Genomic DNA, 27028 nt, shown 5'->3' on the forward strand with positions numbered 1-27028 from the left:
TTATTTTGGAAACACATCTGTACCAGCATATACAAGAGCAACAGGGTAACAATAACAATAAAGTTGTGTTGTGTTCTTGGTATAAACTCTTTGGTTTGGGCTTTACAATTTATGTATTCTGGAACTGGATTATTGCCTCATAAAACAATGCAGCAGCCTTTTCTCATTTAGTTAGCCATCCATTTTTATTAGGGTGCTCTATAGAATGCCTGCAATAATATTATAAAGGTGCAGAAGGTTCATTATTTCACAACAAGCGGCCAGCCAAGACCATTATTATTTTTACAACGGCCAGGCTTGCTATTGAAATATAGTTTTGATTATAACCTTTTTTTCCGCCTGGCTCTTTCTCTTTTCTCTACCAAAAGCAGAGATGTGCAATTGTTCCATTTCAGATTGCTTTTCCACTGCCCCACAAACATGTCATTTTCAGTGAAATGGATGGATTATAATGGGAACAGATCAGTGATAATGCATTACTGGAATACAGCCATCCCCAAGAGAGCTTATAATAATATCCAGTCTTCCTAAGCTTTAAAATGTGCAGTTTGGACAGCCTATAGCTCTAATATGGAATCTAGTTCTGAATTTTCCCTGCACTTACCATTCTTTGATGCTCATTTATTGTTTGGGTTCTCCCCTCCCCGTCACGTTGCCATGACAACAGCCTTGCATAAAATCCAGCCCTCAGACAATCCAGCCGCTGCTTTAAGAGAGGGGCTCCAGGCTCATAAAAGTTGAAATTGTTGCTCAAAGAGATTACTGAAGATTAATGACTCCGCTCTGAGCACCGCGGAGCAAATTTCTGAAAATCATGGTAATTAAATAAAAAATAGATACAGGCGATGTGTTCTCCGAGTCAGGAGTGTTGACACCTGCTGGGAGTGGTGGAGTTACTGTAAATCTGTAGTAAAAACATCTGTGGGTATTATTCCTGCATATAGTTTCTTTATGCTAAATAGCTACGGTGTTTAATTAGCTGTGGTGCTTTTCCTTCACCTGTTCTTTGGTGGTAAATTGAACATATTGACGGGGGCTTGCCGCTGGGGCTGGAGCGGGTCGGCTTGTCCTGGGCTGGTGCTGTGCGCCGTGCTCGTTCAGCCTAACGGCCCCGTCGATGAGACCAGTGCTCTGTTTCCTGCCACCCGTCTGTCATAATTTCGTGGGCACGTTGCTGGTCGTAAGGAAGATGAATACGGAGCTGCAAATTGCTTGTGCCGACTCATAAACCAGGACTTGTTTCATAAGCCCATTAAGCACATGCCCCTAATGTTAAGCATATGCTGTGCTCTGCTCAATAGGAATAGAATTAGCACTGGCTTGAGGTTAAGGGTATGTTTTTAAGTCCTGCACTGGTTTAAAGGCCTTAGGAGCTGTGAACCTCACTGGGACAATGAATTAAATACATTGATTATATTTGCAAAAGTGTTAGCTATTTTCATATTCAGGAATAACATCTTTAATATTACATGCCACATTAGTTGTAACCAGCTGTCATGCAGCAGGATTTAAAGTTATCTTAATGGGAGTCAGAGAAAGGCGTTTTGTCTTCCCCAAAGACAATAGTACACAGTTGGTTTAGAGTTTGCCTCCCTCTGAAGGTGAGCAGTACTCCTCGGGGTAGGCTCCAAAATCACATCTGTTCGAGAGCAGTATATTACAACCTTATGTTACTAAAATCAGAAGAAACATGTGTACTAGGAAAAGCCTAGCTTAGGAAAAAATCTTGTGTATTCTAAGGGGATAAAAATATTAACTCAAACCAGATGCATAAAGGCTAGGGCCATCTTTGTTCACTACAGCAGATCTTTCAAAATCTGTTTCATATCGGGGCTGTCTGCCACATAAGATCTCTGTTTGTGCCTATGGAGAAACCTGCAAGTATGAGGAATTCATGAAAAACTCAGAAAGTGTCCACGCTGCCACGCAAAGAAGAAATACATGCAGACTGAAAGGGAACAATAATTCAATTTTGAGATCTAAACCTGTTTTTAAATTAGCTGTTTGTATGTTAACTTCCTCAAATCAGAAGCTTAGCCATCTGTTTCAGTTAATTAGTTAGCCTTTGGCTGAAGTTTAATCATTGTAGGAACAAGAGGTAGGGGAATCAGTAGTCCTAGAGGGTTCACAGGGACTGTGCCCATGAGACTGAATTTAGCGTCAGGCCCCAGTGCTTAAATAAAGGGCGCATTTGCGTTGCTGCACAGGGTGAAATCCCTGCCGGGGCCGGCATGGCAGTGAGGCTGGTGGGGATGCACAGCTGTAGCGAAATGTATTTTATTGCTCCTTGAAGATTCTCTGGTTTTGTTTCCATATCCAGGACATGGTCCTCTTTGAGGACTGCTAGGTTCTCCCTTGATGCAGTGAGAATAGCAATGATAATAATAAATAAATTTGGACCCGTGAATTTGCTAACCCTGGTGTTCATGGCCAAACTAGTCCGGCCTTCTCCTGCTTGTGGTGAGCTGTAGGCCTGGGTAAATTGTAGCAAAAACCTAAGAAGCATTCAGGCAGCTGGGCCAGCCTTTGCCATTGGAGTTATTTCATGTCAATTGCTGCAAATTAGACACATATAAAATTTATAATGTGTGGATGCCTGTGCACAGAAATTTAGCTTCCTCAGTATTTACAGAATATAAAACAGTCCTTCTTGTTTAAGGCTAGGGTGAATGTTTCTGTCACATTAGGAAGGCAACCTTATTTCATTCTGCAGCTGCTATTTAAACACTACGAGATCTCTTTTTAATCTTAGGCAAAGTTCAAAAACGAGATGTTTCAAACATCTGCTAACTATTATGGGCCATGCCTGATAGCAGAGGTAATAAATTATAGCCAAGAGGAGAATCAAATGTCTTAATAGTGTTTTTGTTCATTGCTTCAAAGTTCGTCCTCTTTCAGTGTTATCGGTTCTCTTTTTTAGCATGGTAGTCAACATGCCTGCAAAGAAGATTGTGCTGTGGGTGAGGTGGGTGGGATCGCAGTGGGGTGAGGATGACACCCTCTATTTTAAGTTAGGGGAAAAACAACAAACAACTTGGCTTCTTTTTTCCAGAGCAGAGAGAAATCTAAATCAATTGCAAAAACGCACCCTCTGTGCTACGTGCCAAAAACAAGATGGGTGGTTCTAGCAGAATATGGGAGAGAGGGCATTTCAGTTTCCTCCAAAGGGGAGATAACAGATCAGCTTTCTCGTTTGTCATGGAAACCTTTTGTCAACCCAGTAACAATGACGTCAAGGTGGCAGTGGCATGGAGACAGGGTTAGTTAATGTAGCACACACCTGTTGAACTGCCAAAGGGGAAGGTATGTTGGCTTTTACATTTTCCATCCCTGGTTCTAAACAACTTTGGGTGAAGGTTTAGCAAGTGTTATTCAAGTCCCAGGGCAGTTTTCCTAGGCTGTAGCAGATCCACACTGTGAGCAGGTGGTGCTGGAGCTTTCACTCATGAAGAAATCCAGCTAAGAGGCATTTGCTTCAGCAATACCATTCTACAAACCCTCCTGTTTTGGGTATCCTGTTGGAGGGTGGTGAGAGCAGGCTTGTGCCTCAAAAGAAGAGCACCAAATTCCTTCGGTGTGATTGCTTTGCTTGAGAGTAAAGGTTTTGCTAGTGTTTACCAAAGGAGCTTTTTAGAAACACTTCTATAAAAAGGGAAGACTGAACCTATATTTATTATGCCGCACCTATAGCTGTAGATGTATAGCAATAAGCTGTAGCCCATTTTTGGAATGACTGTTTTCCTGCCAATTTTCTACTGTAATGCTTTCGTGTTTAGTGTTGTTGACTGGCTATGTTTTCTTTTTGTAAAGTGATATTAGATCACTTTTTTACTTCATTCAGTGTTGCTTTTGTGACTACCTGCCCATTTCTAGTAATTAAAAAAAGCTTTAACAATTCCTTTAAAAATAAGCTTACTTCTTTCCACAAGAAAAATGTGTTAGCAGGGAAAGCAGTTCATTTTTGCTGGACTGTTCATGTTTACTAGCAAAATCATAGATGATGTATTTGCAGAAGACTTTGAATCAGTTAAAGAATTGCACTGTGTCAATAGTTGACGCAGTTTCTGTTACCATGGCTAAAACATGAATTTACATTAGTTGGATTTCTTGTCTAGGGTAATTCTAATAAATTAAAGTGTGCCCTTGTTATTGCTAAACAACATGCATGAAACTGAATATTTCCTATCGTATGGTTTGTAAGAGGAGAAGAAAAGCCTATGATATGGATGATGTTTCAAATTATATTGGGTTGCAAAGTGGAATTAAGGCTGCGAAGAAATAATGGCATAAAATGACATACGGTGATCAGAAAAGGAAAATGGAGTCGGCCAATGTAAATGACATTTACTATACAAATAGAAACCAAACGTATGTAGTGGAGCCAGCGAGTTGTAGAAATCTTTGCAAGACAGAGCCATCTGGGATTGTAATTTTCCACATAGCCAACGAATTAAGATAAGTGTTCAATTGATAACCCATGGCATCCTAATAGAGATGAATGATGTCAAATGGCCACCAAGTTTCAAAAAATAAAACTGATAAACATTTTTTTTTCTGTAGAAGATGAAATTGTCCTTCATATGAAAGAAATAAGGTATAGCTACATTAGTACTATTGCCATTGTGGTGACTATGTGTAAATACTCTGGAAATATCTATGGAGAGCTATAATTCTCTTTGGCACCAGTTTGGAAAAAGTTGTACACTCCTCTACCTTTATTTTTTTTTAACTCCTTACTGGTAATTTCAGCCTGACAGAAAGATATTTTGTGTTATCTAAAGTCTCTGTAGTATCACTTACTTTTATTTGGGGATTTTGTGGCTGGAAGACAAGAAAAAGGCTTTATAGACATTCTTGAAACAAGACTCAGAGTTCTTACTGCCACTGATAGGGAAAGTGAGACATGGCAAAATGTATGGTCTAGTTTTGAAGGTGCTCCTTTTGCCTTCATCATCGATATCGGAGAGACTTGACTGTGGTCTCTATAATTAAGTTGCCATGTGCTCAGTGTAACACAGAGAGAGTAATTAGAGACTGGGGAATGGAACCAAGTATTTTATTTCTCAGTGACCCACATCCCTCTCTCCAGACATAAAATAGCATTCCACCCCTACAGATACTGCAGAATTATGTGATCAAATGGTCTCAACACATACTTAAATGCTTCTCCATTTTTATTGACTGCTTCTTGTTTTGTCCTTATTGCAAGTACTCACATCAGTCCTGACTCACAAAAGAAGTGTAAAATTTACAGTTTAAGTCTTATTGATTTTTACTGAGCTTGTGCATAGATGTGGGTGCTCTCCTGAATTAGACCTAAAGCAGGTGCCTCTTGCATCAAATTCTGTAAATTCAGGATGGAGCACGAAAGAGGCATTTGTTAGGGTATTGAAATGTCCATTTGCCCCTCTACTTTTCTTTTAAGCTTTCTGTGCCAAACTGTCTCTTCAAATCCTGCAATTTAGGGATTTTTTTTTTAAAAGGAGGAAAATTTTGACAAAAAACATTATCCTGTCTTTTTTTTCTCAGTCATCTCCTTTTGTTTAAAGCCCATCTAGCTGGTATGTGGATGGAAAGGCTGTACTGCTCCAGCTGACAGAGCACTTGTCACTTTTTGAGACCAGCAAACTCCAGGAGTTTTTTAAAACTTCCAGGATTTTGCCATTTGATTGGTATTTACCCTATCCAACATTAGGCATCGAAAGCAGGTTACCTGCAATGCCAGGGAAGGGGCCTGTCTCAGAGGACCGCTGCGTCTCCTGCTCCCCATCCCCAGCCGCCGCAGCCCAGCTCCCAGGGCAGGGGAGACACAGCTGGCCCCTGCTGCCCCTGCCCTCCGTGGGGAGCAGCCCGCCTTCCCCAGCAGGAGCAGGGCAGTGGGGCAGGCTGGCCCTGGGCAGCCCAGGAGGGGAGGAGATGGCTTGCTGCTGCAGCTGGGCAGTGGTACGTCGCTGGCCAAAAACCTCTGTCAGTCTGCCAAGAACGGGCCTGCCTCTGAATACTGTTTCCCCCGAGTTCCTCTATTTTCTGCTGGGACTTTTCAGACTCTGCGTTTTTCCCATGCCTCAATGGTGCATAGTATGAACAAAAATATCTTTGATATAGAAAAGAGGTGAGTTCATTTATCTGCACCTTGGATCAATCCAGACATTAGTTAGGGTATAATACGGAGCAGTGAGATAAATAGTCCCTTTTTTGCTGAAGGGAGAGAAAGGGGAATCAGAAAGAAGAGAAGGAAACAGTGCAGGCTGTGATAAGTTATGCACATGCTCTTAATAGGGTCACTACTTGCTAAGGCTGTGCGTGCGAACGCTGAGAAGGAAAGAAAGATGTTTCACATGGTGTTTTCATCATTTTCTTGCAGAATTTTATCATTGAAAGAGCCTCTAGCTCATAATTATAGTGTTATGCGTGGTGATGCAACAGTAAAATCCCTTTTCATGAAGTAAAGGCTAAGTTCATTCTCTTTTAGTTCAAGCACGTTTTCCCTCTGCTTAGGACTCAGTCTGGCAACCAGAGCATTTCAGCAGTTTTTTCTTTAGATTGGGTAGGGGCTAATGAGGTTTGGACAGGCAGCTCTGCTACTGTATTGCCTGGGATAGAGGAAATTGCTTACTTATTATTTATCATTATCATTTTTGTCCCAAATGTTCTCGCATTTTATGAAAGGAAACAGTTGCTCATGCCAAAAATCTTACAGCACAGATGAAGAAATAATGAATTAGTGAAATGAAATTTATTTAAGGGAAGACAATTCTGTAACTGGAAAAGGAGGTATTCAGCGAAGAGGGTGTCCTGTTGGCTGTTCAGGTTAAGTAGGTGCAATTAATATAATGTTAATACCATACAAACACATGTATGGAGGATAGACTGTGGATGTTAAGAGTAATAGTAAGTGGAGTTTAAGAAAAGGTTAATAATTTCTTTCTTCGTTCTAGGGTTCCTCAATATGCAGTTTGGTAAACTTATCTCAAAGTGAATCAAGGTTTTGTATGGGAATTGCTCGGTTTCATTCCAAGTGCTGATCAGCACTGAGGGCCATTTATCAACCTGTTAGTTACCGCTGCTGGTAGTCGCCATCTTCCTTTGTTCACCCCCAGGCCCTTGTTTTGTCATCTGTCCCCCACCTCTGCAGCCCCAGTTCTGCCACAGCCCCGTGCTTTCCCCGTGCCTCCGCTCCATGCATGGGCTCTGGTTGTCCCTCTTGTCTGCAACTAGGATGCCACAAAATCCCTTGCTATTCCAGCTGAAACAAAGCAAATCAGATCCACTGTCAAACTCTATGGATTCACTGTCTTTCTGCAATAGCATTTCTTACACAGTTTATTTCCCAGTTACTAGCAAAAAACCAAACGTAGTTCCCTTGAGCACCTATCTTTATATCTGCCAATTAAGGATAAGATAGAGATTTAGCCTGGGATTTTCAAAAGAAACCCAAAGGAAGTAAATGCTCAATTCGCACTGAACTTCACTGACTCTGTCCCTCCTCTGTGCCTCTGAAATCCCCAGCAGTAGCTCTCTACTTGAGCTGCCCTGAACACATCCTCCACATGGCTTTAGAGACTCACTGAATATGGTAATGTTAAACTTTAAATGTACTTGGATCTCATGCTGAAAATTTTACATTCGGCTACCAAAACCCTTTGTTTATCCTGGACACTGTTGCATTTCACATTGTCAAATACCCTGAGGATGTTTTAAACTCAGTTCATATCACCTTCCTCTGCATGTGTTGTGTGCAAAGGAGAAATGTGGTTTTGGGAAACAAAAGAACACATGCATGAGTGTTGTGGGTAAACGTAGACATCTGTCTTTGAAAATTGAGGCCTCTGTATTGATCAAACTGAGTCTAGCAAGAACAGAAAAGCACATATTCGTCCGGGAACCACTTGCATGTAACAGTGATTGCACAGGGAAAAGTATTTTATCTATCTGGACTGTCTTCAGTGAAAGAAATGAAGCAGGAGCTGGGAATGTCCTTATCAATAGACTTTATTATTCTGCTCATCCTTTGATAAATGAACATAGCAAGTTCTTTCAGCCTCCCCTCAATCTTCTACTTGTTTGTGCTGGACTTCATTGATCCCTATTTAGCCCTCCCTGATAATGTGACATGACAGCAAATGTAAATGGCAAAGTCACTGAGCATTTCCTTTCAGCTGAAACAAAGCAAGTCAGATCGACTACCAAACTCTTTGGATTTATATTCTTGTTTGAAATAGAATTTATTACCTTGTTAGAAACTAAAACAAAACACACAAAAAAAGTGTGCAACCATTTTTTGTTATTGTAGTTAAAAGAGAACAATTTTATGGGAGGAGTGTCCTCTGGGCATGCTCCAGTCAACTCTATCAAACAGAGAGGCCAAGAATGATAAAATTCAAAACCTGCAGCTGCTGGTTCCTTTGGGAGTCACATTACAGTAGTACAAGCAACAGTCTGTCATTTTAGAAAGGGAAGCATACGACTGCAGCCAAAGGCCTTTCAACGCTATTTTAGGTAAGCTGATCTGCATAAAGGCCATTGTAATCTCTTGCGCTGCTCAGGTTTTAGGCGATATTTTCGTTTCATAATGCTGTTTCTGTGTCCAGTGAAAACATCTGCTTAGATGTGCCAGGCTCGATCGTGCACCCTGTTACATCACTTGGCAAATGAGGTCACCTCAAGTAAATAGCAGTATTATGGAGAGGAGAATGAAAGCCCCAGGATTTAACTGTTAGGACTCAAGCTGCAACCCATTGTGATGGCTGAAAATGATGCAGCAATGCTGAAAAGGCTCAGTGGCTGCAGTGGATGAGGCAAGCAGTAGGGAGGACTCAAACACAAGTAATCATGTCCCTCGAGATCCTTTTTCCACAGTACCAAACACTAACCGAGGGCATGGGCATGCAACTGTTGTGCAAACTCTCCTGCTCAGAGTTGGCATCGCTTCACATGGAGTTCATCCACGCAGCCTGTTTGTAGCAGCAGTAGTGTATTTTCACATGATGATTAGTTCACATGGTGATTCACTAAGCTGGAGCATATCGTTAAGATGAGACTTTAATACAACAAGCAAACTACAGGCATTAGAGAAAACAGCTTGGGAGAGAGGGAGAAGAGTCTGTGGGATTGCCTGGCTGCCTCCGACCACTACCAGACTAACTGCAACCGCCTCACCCAGACAGGGCCCAGAGCTTGCATTGCAGCCCCGGTCTCCTAAAGTGTGATTAAAACTTACCAGAAGGATTATTGCTCTCAACTGATGAAAATTCGTGGGCTGTATTGGGTGCAATAGAAGTAGGCACTAGATGGCCAGGCTATGCCGAGCCCAGCCATGTGCCCAATGTGGTGCTGGGGCAGGGCGATGCCCTCAGCCATCACACGTTCATTCAGCCTCAGGCCTGCCTGGCACCCAGCACCGTCTAACAGTCATGTCAGTAACATGCCCTGGTTTTTCCAGTGTGTAATAAATCCCTTTGAAAATTCCCGCTCTACAGTGTGACACCCGCAAGGGGAAAAGGGGCAGGAAAACGTGCCAGCCGGGACTAGGTCTTCCTTCAGCAGCTTGGAGATGAATGCCGCTCCCTGTCGTCATTCCTCCTGATGCGTTTTCTGTCATCTCAAATCTGCATTTCCCTTTATGTTCTATTAGACCAACCTACTACTGAAAATCATTAAAAGCAACTTATCCAAATCCACCTTTGAGTTAATTTTGGGCCTAAGGCCCTGATTTATAGTAACGGGACCTAGGGACCAACAATAAAAAAGAAAAATAGCAGCGATTAAATCTGTAAAAAGGAAACGACTTGGAAAAGGAGAGGGATGCCAAGCTAGCCTCTCCAGCAATGGCAGAGGGGAGTCAGACTTACAGGACCATATGGCTTAGACATAGTTTGAATAATCTCCTCCAATTAAAAATAAAGCCAGTTTTATGTAAAACATCTGTTCTGTGAATTCAACAATTTGGGCAAAAAATACCGTCAGGGAATAATTTTAAGTCCTTCATCGTGTTTTTGGTTTCTCTGTTCAGATCCTTACCCATTTTGAGGAGCTAATATCCCTGAAGGAGGAGTGTTGTGGTTTCCTATGATGCTACCAAGCATCAGTGCAGGCTTTTGCATTTCTGTATGCTGGGCTCCCCATCCACACTGCCTTCAGATATCTGGCCTCCATTGCAAAGGTGTGCGTGTTTTAGGAGAGCCCAGAGCACCTGGGGCAGGTCAGTGAAGATCAGCAGAGGGTCTGCAGTGAAGGGGCAGCGCTGGACCTGGGCTGGGCTGAGACACAGGATGGCAGATCCTCCCATCGGCCCTGTGCACTGCTCTCACAACAGTGCTGGGAGCTGGGCACGGCTATCCGCTGGGGAGGGTATCTATCTAATGTAATCAGGCTCGTATGTATCTAAAACACAGCAGTACTTAGCCCCTAAATCCTGATCCCTGCATGCTGGCAGAGGTAAAGAAGAGAGCACAAGATTATCCTTTTTCTGCTTTCACACACTCACTTCTTACAGCAGGACCGTAACAGGAAAACACAGCTTTGAAGCAATCTACAACTGCCTGTCTTGGAAATGTCTGGTTTTTATTTGACAAGGGGAGGGAGATCTATTGCAGGTATTGTTTGAAATTATATCACTTTTCATAACTCCATTAAAAGTGTAACTGTGCAGACAGCAACACACCTGTCTAAAATAATTATTGAGATTATAACGGAAATATAATCTGAGGATATATGTATCAAGCAAATTTGATCCAGTGCACAAACTGAGATTTGCTTTGTTCTAAAGCATCCCTCGGGTGATCTTATTGTGCTTTTCCTCTGAACATAATTTGCTTCCTTCTCAAGAGGACACCAGTCTGAGGTCTCTCCTCTGGTTGTTGTGAGCCATTGTTCCTAGTTCTTCAGGTAACTATTTTTATTTCAGTGTAATTTAAAAGCAGAGGTGGCTAATCAGGCACCTGTAGGTCCTAATCATTCCCTGATGTTGACATCAGGGAAGCTGTAGGTTCTCTGCTGACAAGCAAATAGTGGGGGTCATACTCAGGAGCACTGTCTGAGGGGGGAACAGGGCTGCTGGAACATTATTTGATTCCACCCTTCTCAAAACTCTGGCCAGGGCAGAGCACCCTGGTTGGATAAAGACAGATGTGCCCTTGCAAAGTGTGCTTGTCCCTTGTCTTTCTAAAGCTTCTGTTGGACTTGAATTCTCCTTCTCCGATGGCACCAGGTATGTGATGCAGACAACCAGGTTTCTATTTTAAACTCATCGGCTGTGTAGACCTTTTACTGTGTGCACTTCGCCTGTGCTGTTTGCATCTGGGGATGTATCACAAAGTTCCTGGACAGAATACACGATCAGATTTTGTGTACTTGCTGGCAGTGTCTTGGGAATTGATGTCTGATGAATCATCTGTTGACTGAAACCCTTGACCTCCCAGGTCAAGATTGTCTGCTTTGCTCAGCCTGCACTGGACATATGAAAGAAAGCAACTAGTCAGTACTCCCTGATTTCAGTCTATCCTTGTGCTTTTATTAACCCTGGGTGAGTTTAAAACATCTTGTGGCTGTGAAATATGGCAGGTGGGGGATTACCTTGGAGGGTTTCAGCCATCTGCTTTTCTCACCTTCTGCAGCACTGGTAGCAAAGGGGTTTGGAGCCAGTTCTGCTGGCTCTGTGTCTCAGAGGAAACAGATTATATCCGCTCCATTTTGTGCTTTGCCAGGGAAGGGAAAGGAATGGAATTTGGGTACCAGCTCTCTGAGCCAAATGCCATGAGAAAACCTTCAATCTTGTAGGATCAAAGACAGACTGATGCTCTGGTTCAGTTTGTTGGGTGAAACAAAGTGAGTCTGGTCGTCTTTATCTTCAAAAGCATTTTTTATAGTTGGATGTGCTGTTTAATTTGGGTTGACTTTAGTCTTATGTTCTGGAAAAAAGGCTCCAGGAATAATTCAGACAGCTCCTTTCAAGCTGTTCTGCAGATGTCAGCATATGCCGGAGTCCAAAATCCAGCACAATCAGGATATGGTCGTCTAGTAGGGACTCCAGCAAGAGATGCTGGACAGGAAAGGTATGTGCTATTTGAGACCATAACACCAGATTTCCTTGCCGTTAGCATATTTATGTGTCCCACGTGCCATCTCTGTCTCTTCTTCCCGCTGTGGAATAACTTACTGTGTCTTGATTTATAGAATGCCGCACATCCAGATGTCTCTGTTGTTATCTCCTCACTGAGAGGAGCAAAGCTGGTACATTTGGGCTGCAGGGCTGTCACCATGATCCCAGCCATGTGTTTAACTAATTGCTTAAATATAGAGACCTCCTGGTGAAGCTCAGGCAGTGTTCCTCTTTGTTTGGTCAGACAAAACAGAAAGGGTGGGAAGCACCAACTCCATCTTAATGGAAGGTGGGTAGAGGGGCCTGAGGACCAAGAAAGACTCAGAGATGAGCCAGGTATTCTCCACCAAATTTCTGATTCTGAACTCAGTCCAGAGCAATTCTGCTGATCATAATAGGTTATCTCTGGTTCAGCTCACGGCTCCTGAAATACAGTTCATCCCCACAGAAGCACCTCTGTACTGATGCAACGAAGCATTCGCCAGAATAGCCAGAGCTCTCAGCTCAGCATCCTTCAGAGCTGTAGAGGCTTTAGAGGGAGGAACATGGGTGACTCAGTGTTTGCGCTCCAAACAGCGCCTGTTACAAAGTAAGAAAACTAAAGCAATTCTCTAGTGCTGAAATTCCTCAAAAGCTTCTTCTGAACTTGATCTCTCTCTCTAACCTCCCAGTAAAAAGAAAATCTCTACAAAATTACAGAGATTTTCACAAAGAACTCCGCGAGGGATAAGATTTCTCATGCCTGTCCCCCAGCTAGAGTGACAGCTCCTGGATCTATTTCAGTGCAGACAAAATCAATGTCTAAGTAGTCTTATTCACTTTTTTTAATCTCTTGATAAGAATGCAAATGCCATTCTTGCTCCCACTGCCTCTCTCACCCTCTTGAAATAGGCTGTTTGTGGTGACTAAATGCTTCTGTCCAAAACTGGCTGTCATCCAAAACCAGATGGGCAGAAAGCCTAAGAGCAACAGAAAACTAGTAATTTGTATTAGGACACAGTGCTGCACCACACAGAATGCTTTGTTTAAACTAGCAGAGCTCTGTGTCCTATTGAATATAGGTAAATAACCAGCTAGTGGGGATTTCTGCAACAACGTTGGCATATTTCAAAATACTTAAATACTCTGAGCAGCTCTCTGATCCTGATAGATTCATTCTCCATTGCTGATTCTTTGACTGAAAAATAAGATGCTGACTTGAGATTTGTACTGCAGAGTAAACTTCTTACCTACCTGAAATATATTGGGTTTTACCTACATCTGCAGATGCTGTGCAGTGCTGATTCTGATTCTGAATATGATTTTATGATTGAAAAATATACTGAAGGGGAAATTGAAGCATTTTAGGAGGAGAAAAAGGAAAAGGAGATAAATACGAACAAATGATACAGCAATTTTAATAACAGTACGCTGGAAAATTTAGTATAGTGAGTTGGGCTGGGCATGGTTCTTTACATTATAATCTATTTTTAAACAGCTTAATATTGCGTGAGAGGATACTCATGTGTTATGTACTGACAGAGCATCTTTGGCAGTCATGAGCCCTTAGGCCAGACAAATGACAGTTTATAGGCTTTCGCAAAGGTATGACAGCTTGAGCTTACTGTGTTTCCAGGCAGCGTGATACTCAAAAGGAGTTGATTCAAAGGTGAGAGACAGGTATAATGCACTGACATTTATTCTGTTCTCTGTTACCACTCAGTTGTGAGAAGGGTCTGACCAAACTATAGGCATATTTGGAAATGGGGAACCCCGGGCATAACTGATCTGTGTACTTCACTTGGCACTGAGTGGCAATGACTGGCAATGAGACTGCCTGAGCTGTCGTCATTCCTCAGCATCCAGCCCAGGGATTCAAATACAGCACTGAGCCAAAGGAACCGCTCAGGTACACACAGCGTCTGCCCCAGGGCTGGCTGGGGGCAGACAGCAGCATCAAAACCCTGGCTGTGGTCCAGCTCACAGGGTCTCCCATGAGCATCAAATGTAGTTCCCTGAGAGAACAGGTAGCCAGGTCATCTCTGTTATGTGCCCTCACATTTCACAGACCACAATGTGGTTCATGAGCCTCCAACAAACTTAAGACCTTAATTATAAAAGGACTAAAACCTTAATTATGTCACTGGGCCACAGGAGGGAAGACCAAGCGCACCAATATTTTGCACCCTTGTAGAAAGACAACTGAAATGCTGCTACATTTGCTGGGGCAGCTGGTATTTATTCACTTACGCTGATACAACTACCACAGTATGACTATTACCAGTTCTCTGCCTCTCAGAGCTTAGGTTCATCTTTTAGAACTAGTGTGAGATCCATTGTGATTTGCAGCATAAACCATTTAGTTACCCATTTAAGAAGTGCCTGAGGAATCCTTCTCCAGACACCCATCTCCCAAATCCCTGCTCACCCTGTTAGAGAGCCATTCATTCCCACTTTTCTTTCAACTGGAGTGGGTTTCATACTAGTTAAGATCTATTTTAAAGGGAAGAAATGACAACCTGTGACCTGATAGGTCTTTTCCATCTGCGGTATAGTGATAAATATGCCTCTGGTGTTCAGCCTTGCTTCCTCTGGCTGCTGCTTTGTGGCTGCAAACTAAACAGATGCAGCAGTGGCCATGCACACACTGTGATTCAGGAAAGACCATCTCATGGTAATCCTGCACTAACCAGTACCTGCTGGTCCCTGGAGCTGAGATGGGTCCTGTGCTTGGAGCAGCCTGGATGCCCCTGCAGCAGGATGTGTCCATACCTGGGATCATTTTGGTGGCTTGCACTTCACCCTCCCATACCGGACGGGCACTCGGTTGGGTGTTCCCAGAAGCAAAAAGGCTGATGTAAGTCATGACAAAACTCATTCACCAGAGTCAGTGTCTGACATAAACTGCTCGCATCGATGCTGTGGCAGAGAGGGGAGTTTTTAATTGCTGTGTGGCTGGATCCCTGCCTGCACCGGTGACACAGGGCAAGGCTCTATTCTAGCTCAGGTTTGATCTGTTGTAGAACATCATGATGGAAACACTTACACACTGAATGCACAATGATGCTTTCTAGCCCAGGCACAAGTGAATGCAAAGGATGGGAGATGGTTTTCTGGTGGCAAGCAGCATGGAGACAGGCTGGGGCTCCTGCTAGCTGCTTTCAGGACATACGGCATGGTTGCTCGGGACTGCTTGGGGCCCTCTTGCTTCCTCATTGCATTTCGCTATTTGCTTCTGCCATTTCCTTTTCTCCCTGATTTTAAGGCTATTGCTTTCCATGTAATTCATTAGATTTGTCCGTGTGTCAGATCTTTCAGTTATGCCTTGTGCTCTGCAAAGACATGTTGCATTGTTATTTTTATTTTAATGTCTCTCACTGATCTTGTTGTACCATACGCAGCTTAGACTGCTGTCTGGGTTTTAAATAAATCCAGTCAGTGGCTTTAATGGTGGTTTTTATCACAGGAATAATAAAAGTGAATGTAACATGGTAAAATATGAAGCCATTTACCTGTGAAGTTCAACCTTAAGGGCATTCTCTATATTCTTTCTCTTTCCAAACCAAATGCGAGATGTGTGGGAAACCAGCAGCCCATCTGTATTCCAATTTGCATGCTCCGAGTTAGAGAGAAGCATGATGTACTTCTCTGAGATTGGAAAATTACTCTCTAAAAACAAATTAAGTAACTAATAGCTTGAGGGATCACTTCATAGGTGAAAGGATTTCTGTCAGTGGGAATCAGATGTATTTGCATTATTCCTCAGTGGCTTACAGTTTGTATACCTATTTGTATAATATAAGCTTTCTAGAGACATTACTTTGCTGTGGGTTAATTTGGTAAGTAAATGTTCTTTGTGGTGTGGTGGTATGTAAGACACAGAACAGGCATGGTAAGCACTTGGAAGTCCTTGGTAAAAGGAAGGAGCTCCTTTTCTATTCTTTGTGGCTGGCACCTAAAAATGATCTATGGGCCCCTACCTGAGCTAACCGCTTGCACCTACCACCTGCACCTGTAAGAGGGAACCTGCTTAATTCCTCCTGCCAAAGAGGGGGTCTTTCCCTGAAAATGTATTATTTTAGCACCAGCTCCTCCAGCGGTGAGCTGGAACATGCGGAAGCCCTGGTCCGTGTTTCCATCCAGAGGATGTTGGAGGAACAGGTGATATAAATTCATACGGTTTCCAGGGAGCCGGGGGAGGTTAGCTCCCCCACTCACACATCAAAGGTAGGCTTCTAAAGCCGGCGGGGAGAATATCTACCCTGCCGAGGAAGAGCTTGATCACACCAGGTGCCGAGCAGCTCCTAGAGGGGATGATTACTTCCAGTTCTCAGTATATTAAATAGCTATTTTTAATGAATCAGAGAAAACAGGAGGTCTGGGCTAGATGGTACCTGAGGGTCGTGGAGCACACCTGCCTCCCCTGGGATAATGTTTACGGATGTTGCCCTAATTCGAGCATCTGTTTGTGTCAGAGATGTTTAGTTATTTGAGGAGGGAATGCCAAAGGCCTGCGATAGACTGATATTAGGTTAGCTGCCCCTTCGGCCGCTGTGTGGAGGGCAGCGTCGCAGGTGGGGAGCGAGGAGCTGCTTAGGGCAGCACTTCCCAAGCTGATGCTCCCTGGAAAGTACCTTGTTAGTCCCAAACTTTCCCAAGTGCTGTCTTCACCAAGCCTTTTTCCCTGGGATATTTCAGAGCTGTTTCACCTGTCTTGTTTAAGCAATAAAACTGATTTATTTTTCAAAAATCAACCCAAACCATCTGAAGAATTTTTTTTAATATTCTGAAACATCCTCTGCCCATATCCTTGGAAAGGATGGGCCTTGGGATCCTGTTTGAACCAGCTCCTTCGTGCCCAGACACTGCACATCATGCTTAGATAAGCACTTTGAAGACAAGGGAGAGTTAATTCTTTATAGCAAATTATCTTGCTGTGTGATGGCAAACACGGACACCTAGTGGTACTCGAGTGCAGGGCATGTAAATGCTTTAAATTTATCTCTGGAAGAGAAGTAGATACAGCGGAGTGTTTGTTCACGTGTTTTCCCCTAAAAGAAGAAATTTGATTATTTTCAGAGAAAGTATCGTAGATGATAGCATAATGTGGGGGAAAGAAAATTTACTTGGCAAGGAGTAGTGAAAGAATTAGGGGAAAATCATCACATTTGGTAAGATTTGTCAGCGCATTTACCAAGAAGTAATCAGGTTTCTTTATTGTGTCTTAAATACCTCATACCATACCAGATCAGATACCATATTGGATCAGAAAAATTTTCTACTCCTAAATTAGTCCATAGCAAAGAAATCTCAGTAATATCATAGCAATATCTTATTCTTACCATACCTGTGAATGTTTGTACTCCAGTTATGGGGAGATTATGTCAGCGTGACGTATGGTGGGTTTGCTGATGAACTGCATAGCTAGGTGCTAAACTGATCTCTTGTGCGCTTTCATCAACCCACTGAGCTCTTTCTGCCAGGATTAATGCGAGCACTCTGTCTGAATGGCCTCGAACAGCTGCCGTGGTTTGTTTTGTTTGTTTTTTCTATTTATTTACAAATAATCTTTCAGAGAAATATTTCCTTCTTCTTCCCCAAATCTAGCATTTCGTCTACGGCAGAGACACAGGACAGGTGAGAACCAGTCCTTGTCCAGTGACCCCTTTCTGTTATTGTAATTATCACCTCTGTGAGTGGGATTGCTTTCACACCTGCGTTAGACACACAGACCACTATGCCACTGAGCAGGGAGACAGGCTGTTCCCATGGGAGTGTGCATCCAGGGCTGCTTGGGCTAAGATAAGGGATTTGGAGATTGTACCAGCTGAAGAGGGGAGTCTGTAGAGATGAGCGTGCTCTCCTCAAGGGCTCCCCCATTCAAGCTGATAAGCAGATCCCAGTTCTCATTGATTTCACAGAGGTACTCAGCATCTTACAAGATTTCTCCCAACTCAGTTGGATTTAGAGGTTGTTCTTTTAAAAACATTTAATAATATGCTTGGGTTTAGCTTCATATCCTAAGAAATAGGGAGGTTTATGGTATTACACTGTTTTGAATCAGCTTGTTTACTGTTCTCCTCTTAATAACTTTTGAATCAGTGGACTAATTTCTATCAAATTTGATGCTGGAATAAGGACCTCAAAGATTCCTGCATGCTTCAGGGAAGCAGGCAGCACGTAAAGGAGAAAGACCCAAAAGAGGGCCCCTAATGAAAGGCAGACAGCAAGAAATCCACACTGCAGAGGAGCATTAAGAAAGATTCCTCACGCCAGAAAAACTTAGACTTGTGCTCACACCTTTTTCTCACACCAAGAATCAACCTCTGAGATCCAAATCTGTAAGAAAACAAGCTTCATTAACTCTGCTGCTTGTGCAATCAATTCTTCTGTTTTGTTCTGCTGTATACACATGTGCTTATATATCCGGTCTCTGGTTATATGGAGACTGTGATTAAACAGAGACCAGTATTGTTCATCGAGAGTCACAGGGTGTGAGGCTGAAGGAAAGCAGCAGGTTGCCAGCACTCAGTACGGAAGTAAGACGATACATTTATTCTTAGGTCCAAATCCTGGAAGTCAGCATATAATCAATCACTCTACGTTTATATATTTACACCTCTGTTTTCCATCAGAGAACATGGGAGGAGCTTTTCTGATCTGCCCGGTCAGGATTCCCTAGTCTCCCAAGAGGTCCCTTAGAGCAAGTTTGGGAAGATAAGGGCATGTTTCTTGTCTTGCAAAAAAGCTGTAGCTGTTTCCTCACTGCACTGGAGGGATGTGGGAATGTGTCTAGCTCATGCTGTAGAGGGGTGAGCTGGAATTTGTCCTGCCATGAGGGCACAGTGCCGAGGCAGCCTGGGCTATTGCCAGTCTAGAAAGTCAGCCCAGAAACTAAAGCAAGAAAAAAAGCAAGGTTTCTGATGGACACCCACAGCTAGAAAATTCACGCACAGCTAGCATTCAAAAGGTTACTGGGTGGGTAGCTTTGATGTCTCACTTCAGCCCAGCAGAATCAGTAAGAAGTAAAGGAAACCAGGGTCACAACATGCTGACCTTTGACAAAAGAAATTATTAACTTGGCTTCTAACAAGCACAAATCCTGTCTTTGCCAGTGTAAATATGATGCAAAGATGATTGCCTTCATCCTGTGCTCTCTAACTTCTATTCCTGTTTTTTTTTTTTTTCTGTTGAACCTGGGCAGTTGTCTGGAGGGTGTGAACTAACCGTGGTGCTCCAGGACTTCACAGCGGGCCACAGCAGCGAGCTGAGCATTCAGGTGGGGCAGACCGTGGAGCTGCTGGAGAGGCCAAGCGAAAGGCCAGGCTGGTGTTTGGTCCGGACCACGGAGCGGAGCCCGCCCCAGGAGGGTCTGGTCCCCAGCAGCGCTCTCTGCATTTCCCATTCCCGCAGCAGTGTGGAGATGGATTGCTTCTTCCCTTCAGGAAAAGGTAGGCAACAGTCCGGCAGGTTTGAGACTGTTTCGGATTTCCCCTTTTGTATCATGTAAGTGCAAAGCTGCTTGGGCTGCTCTTACAGTTGGCGTGGGTAAAAGACTGTTTAGTCATTAGTGAGTTTTGTTACCAGATCTCTGTGAATCGGCACAGCGCTAGCCTAACTCCATTTCCATGAATCAATGTTTGTATGTGTGCGTCTTTTGCTGTGTGGCAATCGTTATTGTCTTGAGATTCTGGGTAAAAATAAGACCTTTAAACAACAACAGGACTGGGTTTAGTGCCTGAAAGCCTAGAGGGAGGGAAAGTCCTGTTGTGTACACACCCTGGATGCCCCAAATTGTGGATATGTTATTTTATGAGTGCCACACTAGCGCATGGTCTTTCAGTATATCCCTGCTGCCTGTCTGTTATTGCAAACAAGCCACCAGTGAGTACTGGTACACTCTATTGACTCGTGAACTGGAGACGTTGTGTGTAATAGCACAGCACAATGGGGAAAGAATCCTTTACAATTAGCGTGCAACAAAACACACCCCTGTTATTATTCTGAGAGCTTGGGCTTCACCCACAATGAATGGTGAAATATTGTTTGTCTCTGTGGTGTCTGTGGCCTATTTAGTTGATGTTCTGTTCTGAGCAACGTGTGTCCCGCATACAGCATCCATGCAACCAGGCATAGGAGACGCTCCAGACTGATAGACCAGAGCCAGTTCAGTTCAGTGTGGCCAGAGCAGGTCTCCTTTTGGCTGTGCCCCCGCTTTTGGCTACGCACAAAGCAAGTAAGGTCCAGGGAGGAGAGGCTCCTGTCATCCCACTCCCGACTTCAAGCCCACAACCTGAACTTCTCTTTGCATTAAGGGAAATAGAACTTGATCTGTTCTTGTTTGAGCAAGTTAAGCTTGGTGGGTTTGTTTGTTTTGAGAAAAAGCATTGAAACCGGGCTGTAGTCCATCCTCGCTCCCTGCCTGCACTCCCACTGTGGAGGCTGGGAGTGGGGCACGCCCCCGGGACAGAGCAGCGGTAGGGCCAGGGTCTGTAATCAGAGTTTCCCTTAAAGAGCCATCTGATCCAAACCTGGGGGAGGAGAGCTCAGCTTTTCCTCTCAGGTTTGATCCCTTCAGCAGGTCTCGTTCGGTTAGGTGCTTCCCCTTGCCCTGCTTTGCAAGAGGGATGAGGTGAAGTCAGTCCTGGCCGTCAGCTCTGACTACGGTGCAAACTCTGAACTCGTCACACACCACTTAGACCTGCTGCCGACTCTCCTCCCTGCCTCACGCCTGGGGCCCTGCCCTGCTTCTGCTGCCACAGGAGCCTGTCCTGGTGCTCAGGTGCCCTGTCCTCTGAGAAGCACTGCAGTTGCTTACATGCTTCCATGCAAATTAAATCTGTGAATAAACAGAGAGGTAAATGGCAGGAGTAGGCTGTGGAAAGGGAGGCAGGAAATCCCGAGGAGGATGGAGACAGGGTGGTGCAGGGGCTAAGGGCTGGCAGGGGACATGGGGACTCTGCTTCTGGCACGATTGCGTGAGCTTCAGGGCACAGTTGCAGGTACCGCGCGACGGGCGCAGTGCCAGGCTGTGGCTGGCGGACCAGAGCTGACTGATGCCTGGAAGCCACCAGGCTGTGTCAGCACAGCGCCGAGCCTGCGCTAGCACGTTTTGCCTGCCTGTGGGGCAGGATATCTCACGTTAACAACGCTGCGACCGCTTCCAGGTTGGAGCTGGCTCTTGTCCCATCATCTCCAAACAAGTGCAGAGTCAGACTGGGGCCGGCTGGCTCCAGCCATGTATTCATAGCCTTAATTTCATTATGTCTCTTTCCCTCTCAGCTCAGTTTTCTTCCTGCACATACCCAAAGCTGTATCAGGGAGCCTCACTATTAATGGGTTCTCCAGAAGTGCTGCTAGAAATAATAAAAATAACCACCCAATCCACAATTTTGGCCAGAGTACAGCAAACAGGTTCTGTGTCTAATCAGTTCTCCCTCTATTAGGAAAACAGGAAATTGTTTAAACCGAATGAACGTCTGCTGGGAATAAAGAAAGAGGGGTAAGTTTAAAGTTTAAAGGGGAAAATGCAGTAGACACTGGCAGAGCCTGTCATGAGATGCAGGAAGGATTAGCATGATAAATGGCTTCTGACTATTCCGACTCGTGTCCTTCTCTACTTCCAGTAGATTTAGGCATGGGTTGAACTCGGAATCCCTTGGTCCAGGCTTCCAAAATTTCTGGCCTTTCTCTACAACCCAAAGCAAAGGCTGGCACATTTTATATCAACATCAAGTGGTGTCTGTCCCCTGTCTGTTTCAAGTATGTGAACATACACAGTTGCAGAAGAGCAGGTTAACAGCTGAATTTTGCTTGCGATTACCAAGACACATAATTCTTTGCTTTTACAAGCACTGTAATTTCAAGAACAGAAAGTATCTATACTCGAAACTTAATATTTCTAATAATAGAATTTGCCATCTATGATAGAAACATGCAGAGTTTTGACAAGCATTAAAACATAATTACATCTACTTAGTGGGAAATGGCAAATTACTGTGTTTGGTCCTGTTATAAGTCATGGTGGACTATAAGTGTAGATCACGTGGCTCACAGAAGCTACCTACAATCCTTAAAATGAAAGACTAAAGGAAGTAATATGTCAGCCAACACCTGAAAAGATGAAGGCTTGAAAGATTTGGTGGAATCACCAGAACATTTTGTAGAGCATCAATGCAAGTCCTCCTCAAACAAAAAAATAAGCCTTTTTAAACAGCCTCACTGTAAGCCACTGGAAGTGCAAAACCAAACTTCACAAGTGAATGTGTGCTCTGGCTCTTCCTCACTTTTTTGCACTATTCCTTTGAAAATGGGTAATGAACTAACATAAAATATTGCAAAAGGAAAAACGTGGTGCGGATATAAGAGAACAAACCTGAAAGAGAACACTTCCTGCCTGTTGTAATTAAATATCTTTACAGATTTCTCTTGTTATTGGCGAGTAAAAGTGCAGAGACTTTAAGGACTCCCAGCCTTGTGTCTGACTGCTGGCTGTGTTCCTTTGGAGGATACACTTTTGATTTTTTCATGACTTGACTGCAGCTCAGAGCCCAAGTATAGTCCTGCCTGTCCTATTTTTCCGATAATCTGACAGTGTTTGCAATTACCCTCTGTAAAAAGGCAAACAGGTTTCTGGGATTCACCTTTTGCGAGTGATTTACAGATGACTGAGTAAAAGGAACTCGTCTGCAGTCTCTGGTACTGTACTCGAGAATTTGTGGGATGGTTTTTTTTCTGACTAGCATTCCTAGGAAGGAAAAAGAAAGACCTGTGACACCAGGAAAGAAGCTCTGTTTGAACCATCCCACATGGCTAATTACAGGAAAGCTGTGACTTTTATTCCTGTCTCTTTTACCCTATAATTGAGCCCTAAGGTATTAAGCTACAAATTCCAAATTAAGAGAGAAATCCACATGGGTAGAAAGCAACTTAATGACCTAGTCAATATTCATTAAGCACACTGCGACAAGAATGTTCCTGGTGTCAGCCTGTTAGCTTTGACTGAGTGATTCCAAATTTGAATTTGGCCCATGAAGCATTTAGACGAAATCTTGATCTTATGACCCCTCACCCACCATTTTTCTTGTGAGGTAAAAGTCACAGTGTAATTCGAAGAGTAACAAAGGCTAGGTCTTGCAGTAATTTTAAGCAACCTCCATCACCAAAGGAAAAAGAAAGCATGAAAAAAAAATAGTAGTGTTTTATGGCACTTGTTTTGGATAGATGATATGTGAAGGGATCCCATTCAGGGCCCCAAACCAGATCCTGCCTGCAGGATGCTTGTGTCTGGTACATATCTCTGGAGGAGATGAGGAATATATTTTTTTAAGATGCTATGCAAACATGTTGCTGTGCAGGCAGATGGCCATTTAACAGCAGGGCTTTGGTGGCAGTGGTGGGTCCTTGTAACAGAGCAAACTGAGAAATAGTTGCATCTCTTCCAAGTGAAGAGGGAACATAGGTCTCGCAAGGTGTACGTTAGCAGGGTGAGCATCTCGCCTGCGCTTCCCAGCTGGGTCACGTTGGCCCTGGTGCATCAGCTGGGGGAGCACCGGACTTTGGGCAGGAGGGACAGGAGTTTCGGTGCTGCTCAGGTGACAGCTTGTACATTTAGGGGGTCGCCTACCCGATCCCACAGCCAGAGAGAGCCTGTGGCTGGTAGGTGCGATGACAGGCTGGGCTGTGAAAGAAGGAAGCAGAATAAGGATTTAACGAGGCTGGTGAGAAGAAGAATGGTATCAGTGAAAAAGAGGTCACGCTGAGACCTGTGTTTTTGTGACCACTGCTTGTGCGAAAGAGCAGACCATTTAATGGATTAGTGTTCAAAGCTGGTGAGGCTAATCCAGCTCTTGTTGGGGTTGGAAGTCTCTTTCCTCCAGTCCCTGATCTCAGAAGAGTGATCTGTGTAGGGAAAAGCATAATTGTTTCTTCCCACATCTCTGTTTTTAAGAACAGCTTGGATTTTAGTGGAGGAAAAGACTCTAGGCTGCTTTTATTGTGTCCCTGTTCCTGTTGAGTATTAAATTGCGATCTGCATTGGCTCATGCACTTTCTCTGTTGTGTTTTAAACAATCTCTGTTGCAAAACATATTTGATGGTAATGATTCCTGATGTTCCGGGGGAGCTGTGTGAGGACAGCTCAGAAGGTTTAGTGCACTGCATTAAACCTTCAGTCGTCCTCGTAGAGGCTGAGAAATTGTTTTTGTTTTTGAAAGTCTTAATTAAGAGCAGTCGATTAAAATGTTTGTAAGGGTCTGAACTAAAGGAAACATTTCATTAGGTAACACAGTTAATCTAACTGGCACATAAACAGGTCATGGGGTTTCTATTAAGTAAACAATGATCAGGCTCCCATTGTCAATATAAATATGCAGTATTTAAATAAGAAAACAAACCCTCACCTCTGTTCCTAATACCGTTCCAACAAGGGTGTTCAGAGTCAAAATTTCATAGTATAGACTGTCTTTCAAGAGAGGTCACGTGTGGACCTCTCCTGCTGCCATTTAGTGCCTCATGGCACCCTTGTTACAAGTTCAGGACATAGCTTACGCAGAAAAATCCCATCAGGAAGGTTTTTTCTGTGTTTTCACTCCTTTTCAATTATGATAGAGCAGCTGGAAACAAGTCGGCTAACCAGTGTGGTGTAACACAGCAGCTCTCTATGGACTGGGACCAAGGGCTGCTGGGGCCCAGCTTGGGCCTACTGCTCTACCTCAATATACAAGTGTGGCTCCATGCAGGAGTGAAAGAAATGGAAACAGAAAGATGAAAGAACTCAAAACTACTTTGCTATTTCAATCAGGTCACCCTTTCCCTTGTTTTTTCTCAGCTGTGTCTCCCTCCACTCTCTCATCAAGTGCCTTCACTTTCACAGCCCTTCACAGCTTCTCCCCACCATATCACTCCTTTCTACCTCAGTGGGCAATGTCTGCCCCAGTGCTGGAGAGCTGGTGATGCCTCACTCCCCTACCTACTACTATCTTTTGATCCCAGACCTCTGTGCTTTCTTCTACTTCATAGTCACCCTGTGGAAGAACTCAGATACCCATAAAGTGTCCATTCTTGGTGTTGTGCATGCTTACATCTTCTCCTGGACTCCGTTATCTCCAAAATAATAAAAAAAGAACAAATATTTAGCAACAGTTGGCAATATGGGTGATGAGATCTGATTTTTGTTGTTTCTAAGAGGTAGGGCAAGTCAAGCCTGAGAGGATGAGGAACACCTGCGTAGGGGTATTCATATCACTGTAACTGTAGCTCTACCAGGGATTTTACCTGTTGGGTACGTCAGTACATCAAGAAGACAAAACTATACTGACAAATCCTTGCATAGTCAAGCCCTAGAGTTTTAGCGTCAGTCCAAGCACCACCTGACTAACTAGATAAGCTAGGCACAGCCTGCCCAAGCATGGCAAATACTTGTCCTCCATGGTAAGTCGCAGCAGCTACAAGTCATGGATGCAGACTGTATGCAGGCTGTTGGAGCCATGTTCTGATGGCTTGTGAATACCTGTATTTCTCTGACTTGGTGTTTCTATTTCATTATTTGTTCTTATTTTCAGTATGGCATCACTAGATATTTAAAGATAGATTCAGCCATGTGGACTTGTTTAGGACATATCAGGTACCAGTAAAGTCAATTATACTTATTGCTTCAGCTGCTCTGTTATCTAATCAAAGCAAAAGGCCTCCAGTGCTGTACCTGGAACTTTATTTTTGTGGAGAAGTACAATTTTGATGAATGCTTTGATAAAACAGGAAAGGCTATTTTGGGGGAAGTTGCTTTGCTTTTGTACAGTGGATTTTTATTATTTTAAACACAGGAGTCTTTGTTTAAAAGAGAGAAGGCCTGCAAATTTTCTTGTTTACTTTGCCTTTGCTTCCCCTTCTGACAGGGGGTAAAACCTTATCCACCTAGTCCCCTGTCAGCTTAACCCCAAGTTTCACTGTACAGTGGCCGTGCTGGTTTTTTCACTGAAAAAGAAAAAAAAAAAAAAAGGAGGGAATTTAAAATGCTGTGGCCAACTGAACTCATCAAGAATGCCAGAGGGTTCAGCATCTGGTCTGGCAGAGAAACTGGGGGAAAACTCAGCAGTGGTACACACAGTGCTGTAGTCTACATGTACTGTGCTCACAAATGATCCGATCAGGATTAGACCGTTGATGCTGCAATGTTTGGATACATCGCCGTTTGTTGGGCCTGATTCCCCTTGTTAATGTGGGACCCGTCTACCTGCTTTTCCTTCTGCGTCTTCCATCGTTTTCATAGGTCCCCCTCGCTACGTGTGTACCAGGAGCAACTTGGGGAGTACAGCAAATAGGGAGAGCACAGGATAAAACTGGGCAGAATTCAGTAGCTGATATTGCATAAAGGTCAGGGCACCTGAGCTAAAGGTCCCTTCTGGCATTGCAGTCTCTGACAGCTTTATTATTGTGCAAGTCATGCTCAGTTTTCTAATGCATAGCTTACAGCACCTTTGGGACCTTTGCTTAATTTGTCTGGGAGGCTTTCAGAGAACAGGGTTTCCTGGTAGCAGGAATATTGATCACCTGTATCTCACCATTAACATACTGGCACCAGCATCCCAGGCTGTGACTGAATATGGGATAGAATTGCTGCCTATCGAGATAACAAATCATTCTGATTTTAGCATCAGTCAAGGCCAGCTAAAAAAAAAAGAGGAAAACTAGCAGAAACACCCTAATAGTGGTCAAATAGGAAAGCATCAGTGAAAACGTAGTGCAGGATGTTTCCAGACTCTGTGTGGATCTGTAAGAGGGCAGAAACATTCACATTTCAGAAGGGTTAAACACTAGTCTCAGCAGAAGGAAGGGACGACCATCGTCTATCGCTGCTGCGCAGGCTCCTGTCAGCACTGTGCGAAGTGGTGCTCTTGAGATGTCTGTTTCCAAAATGAAGAATCTTCTCTCTCAAGATAAAGGGTCATT

The 27028-nt window shown here is 43.7% G+C and overlaps 1 protein-coding gene across 1 annotated transcript in view; it reads left to right on the forward strand.

The window, feature by feature from the left end:
* KALRN (kalirin RhoGEF kinase) overlaps positions 1–27028 on the forward strand; it is a gene marked incomplete at its 5' end in the record, with an annotated part of 528347 nt that overhangs the window by 410635 nt on the left and 90684 nt on the right. The window contains 2 exons of the mRNA XM_082311480.1: positions 17687–17716; positions 19284–19530. Of these exons, the coding sequence (XP_082167606.1) occupies positions 17687–17716; positions 19284–19530 (277 nt within the window). The remainder of the gene's footprint in view (positions 1–17686; positions 17717–19283; positions 19531–27028) is intronic.

Source organism: Platalea leucorodia (genome assembly GCF_965183815.1).
Source record: "Platalea leucorodia genome assembly, chromosome: 5".
NCBI lineage: Eukaryota > Metazoa > Chordata > Aves > Pelecaniformes > Threskiornithidae > Platalea > Platalea leucorodia.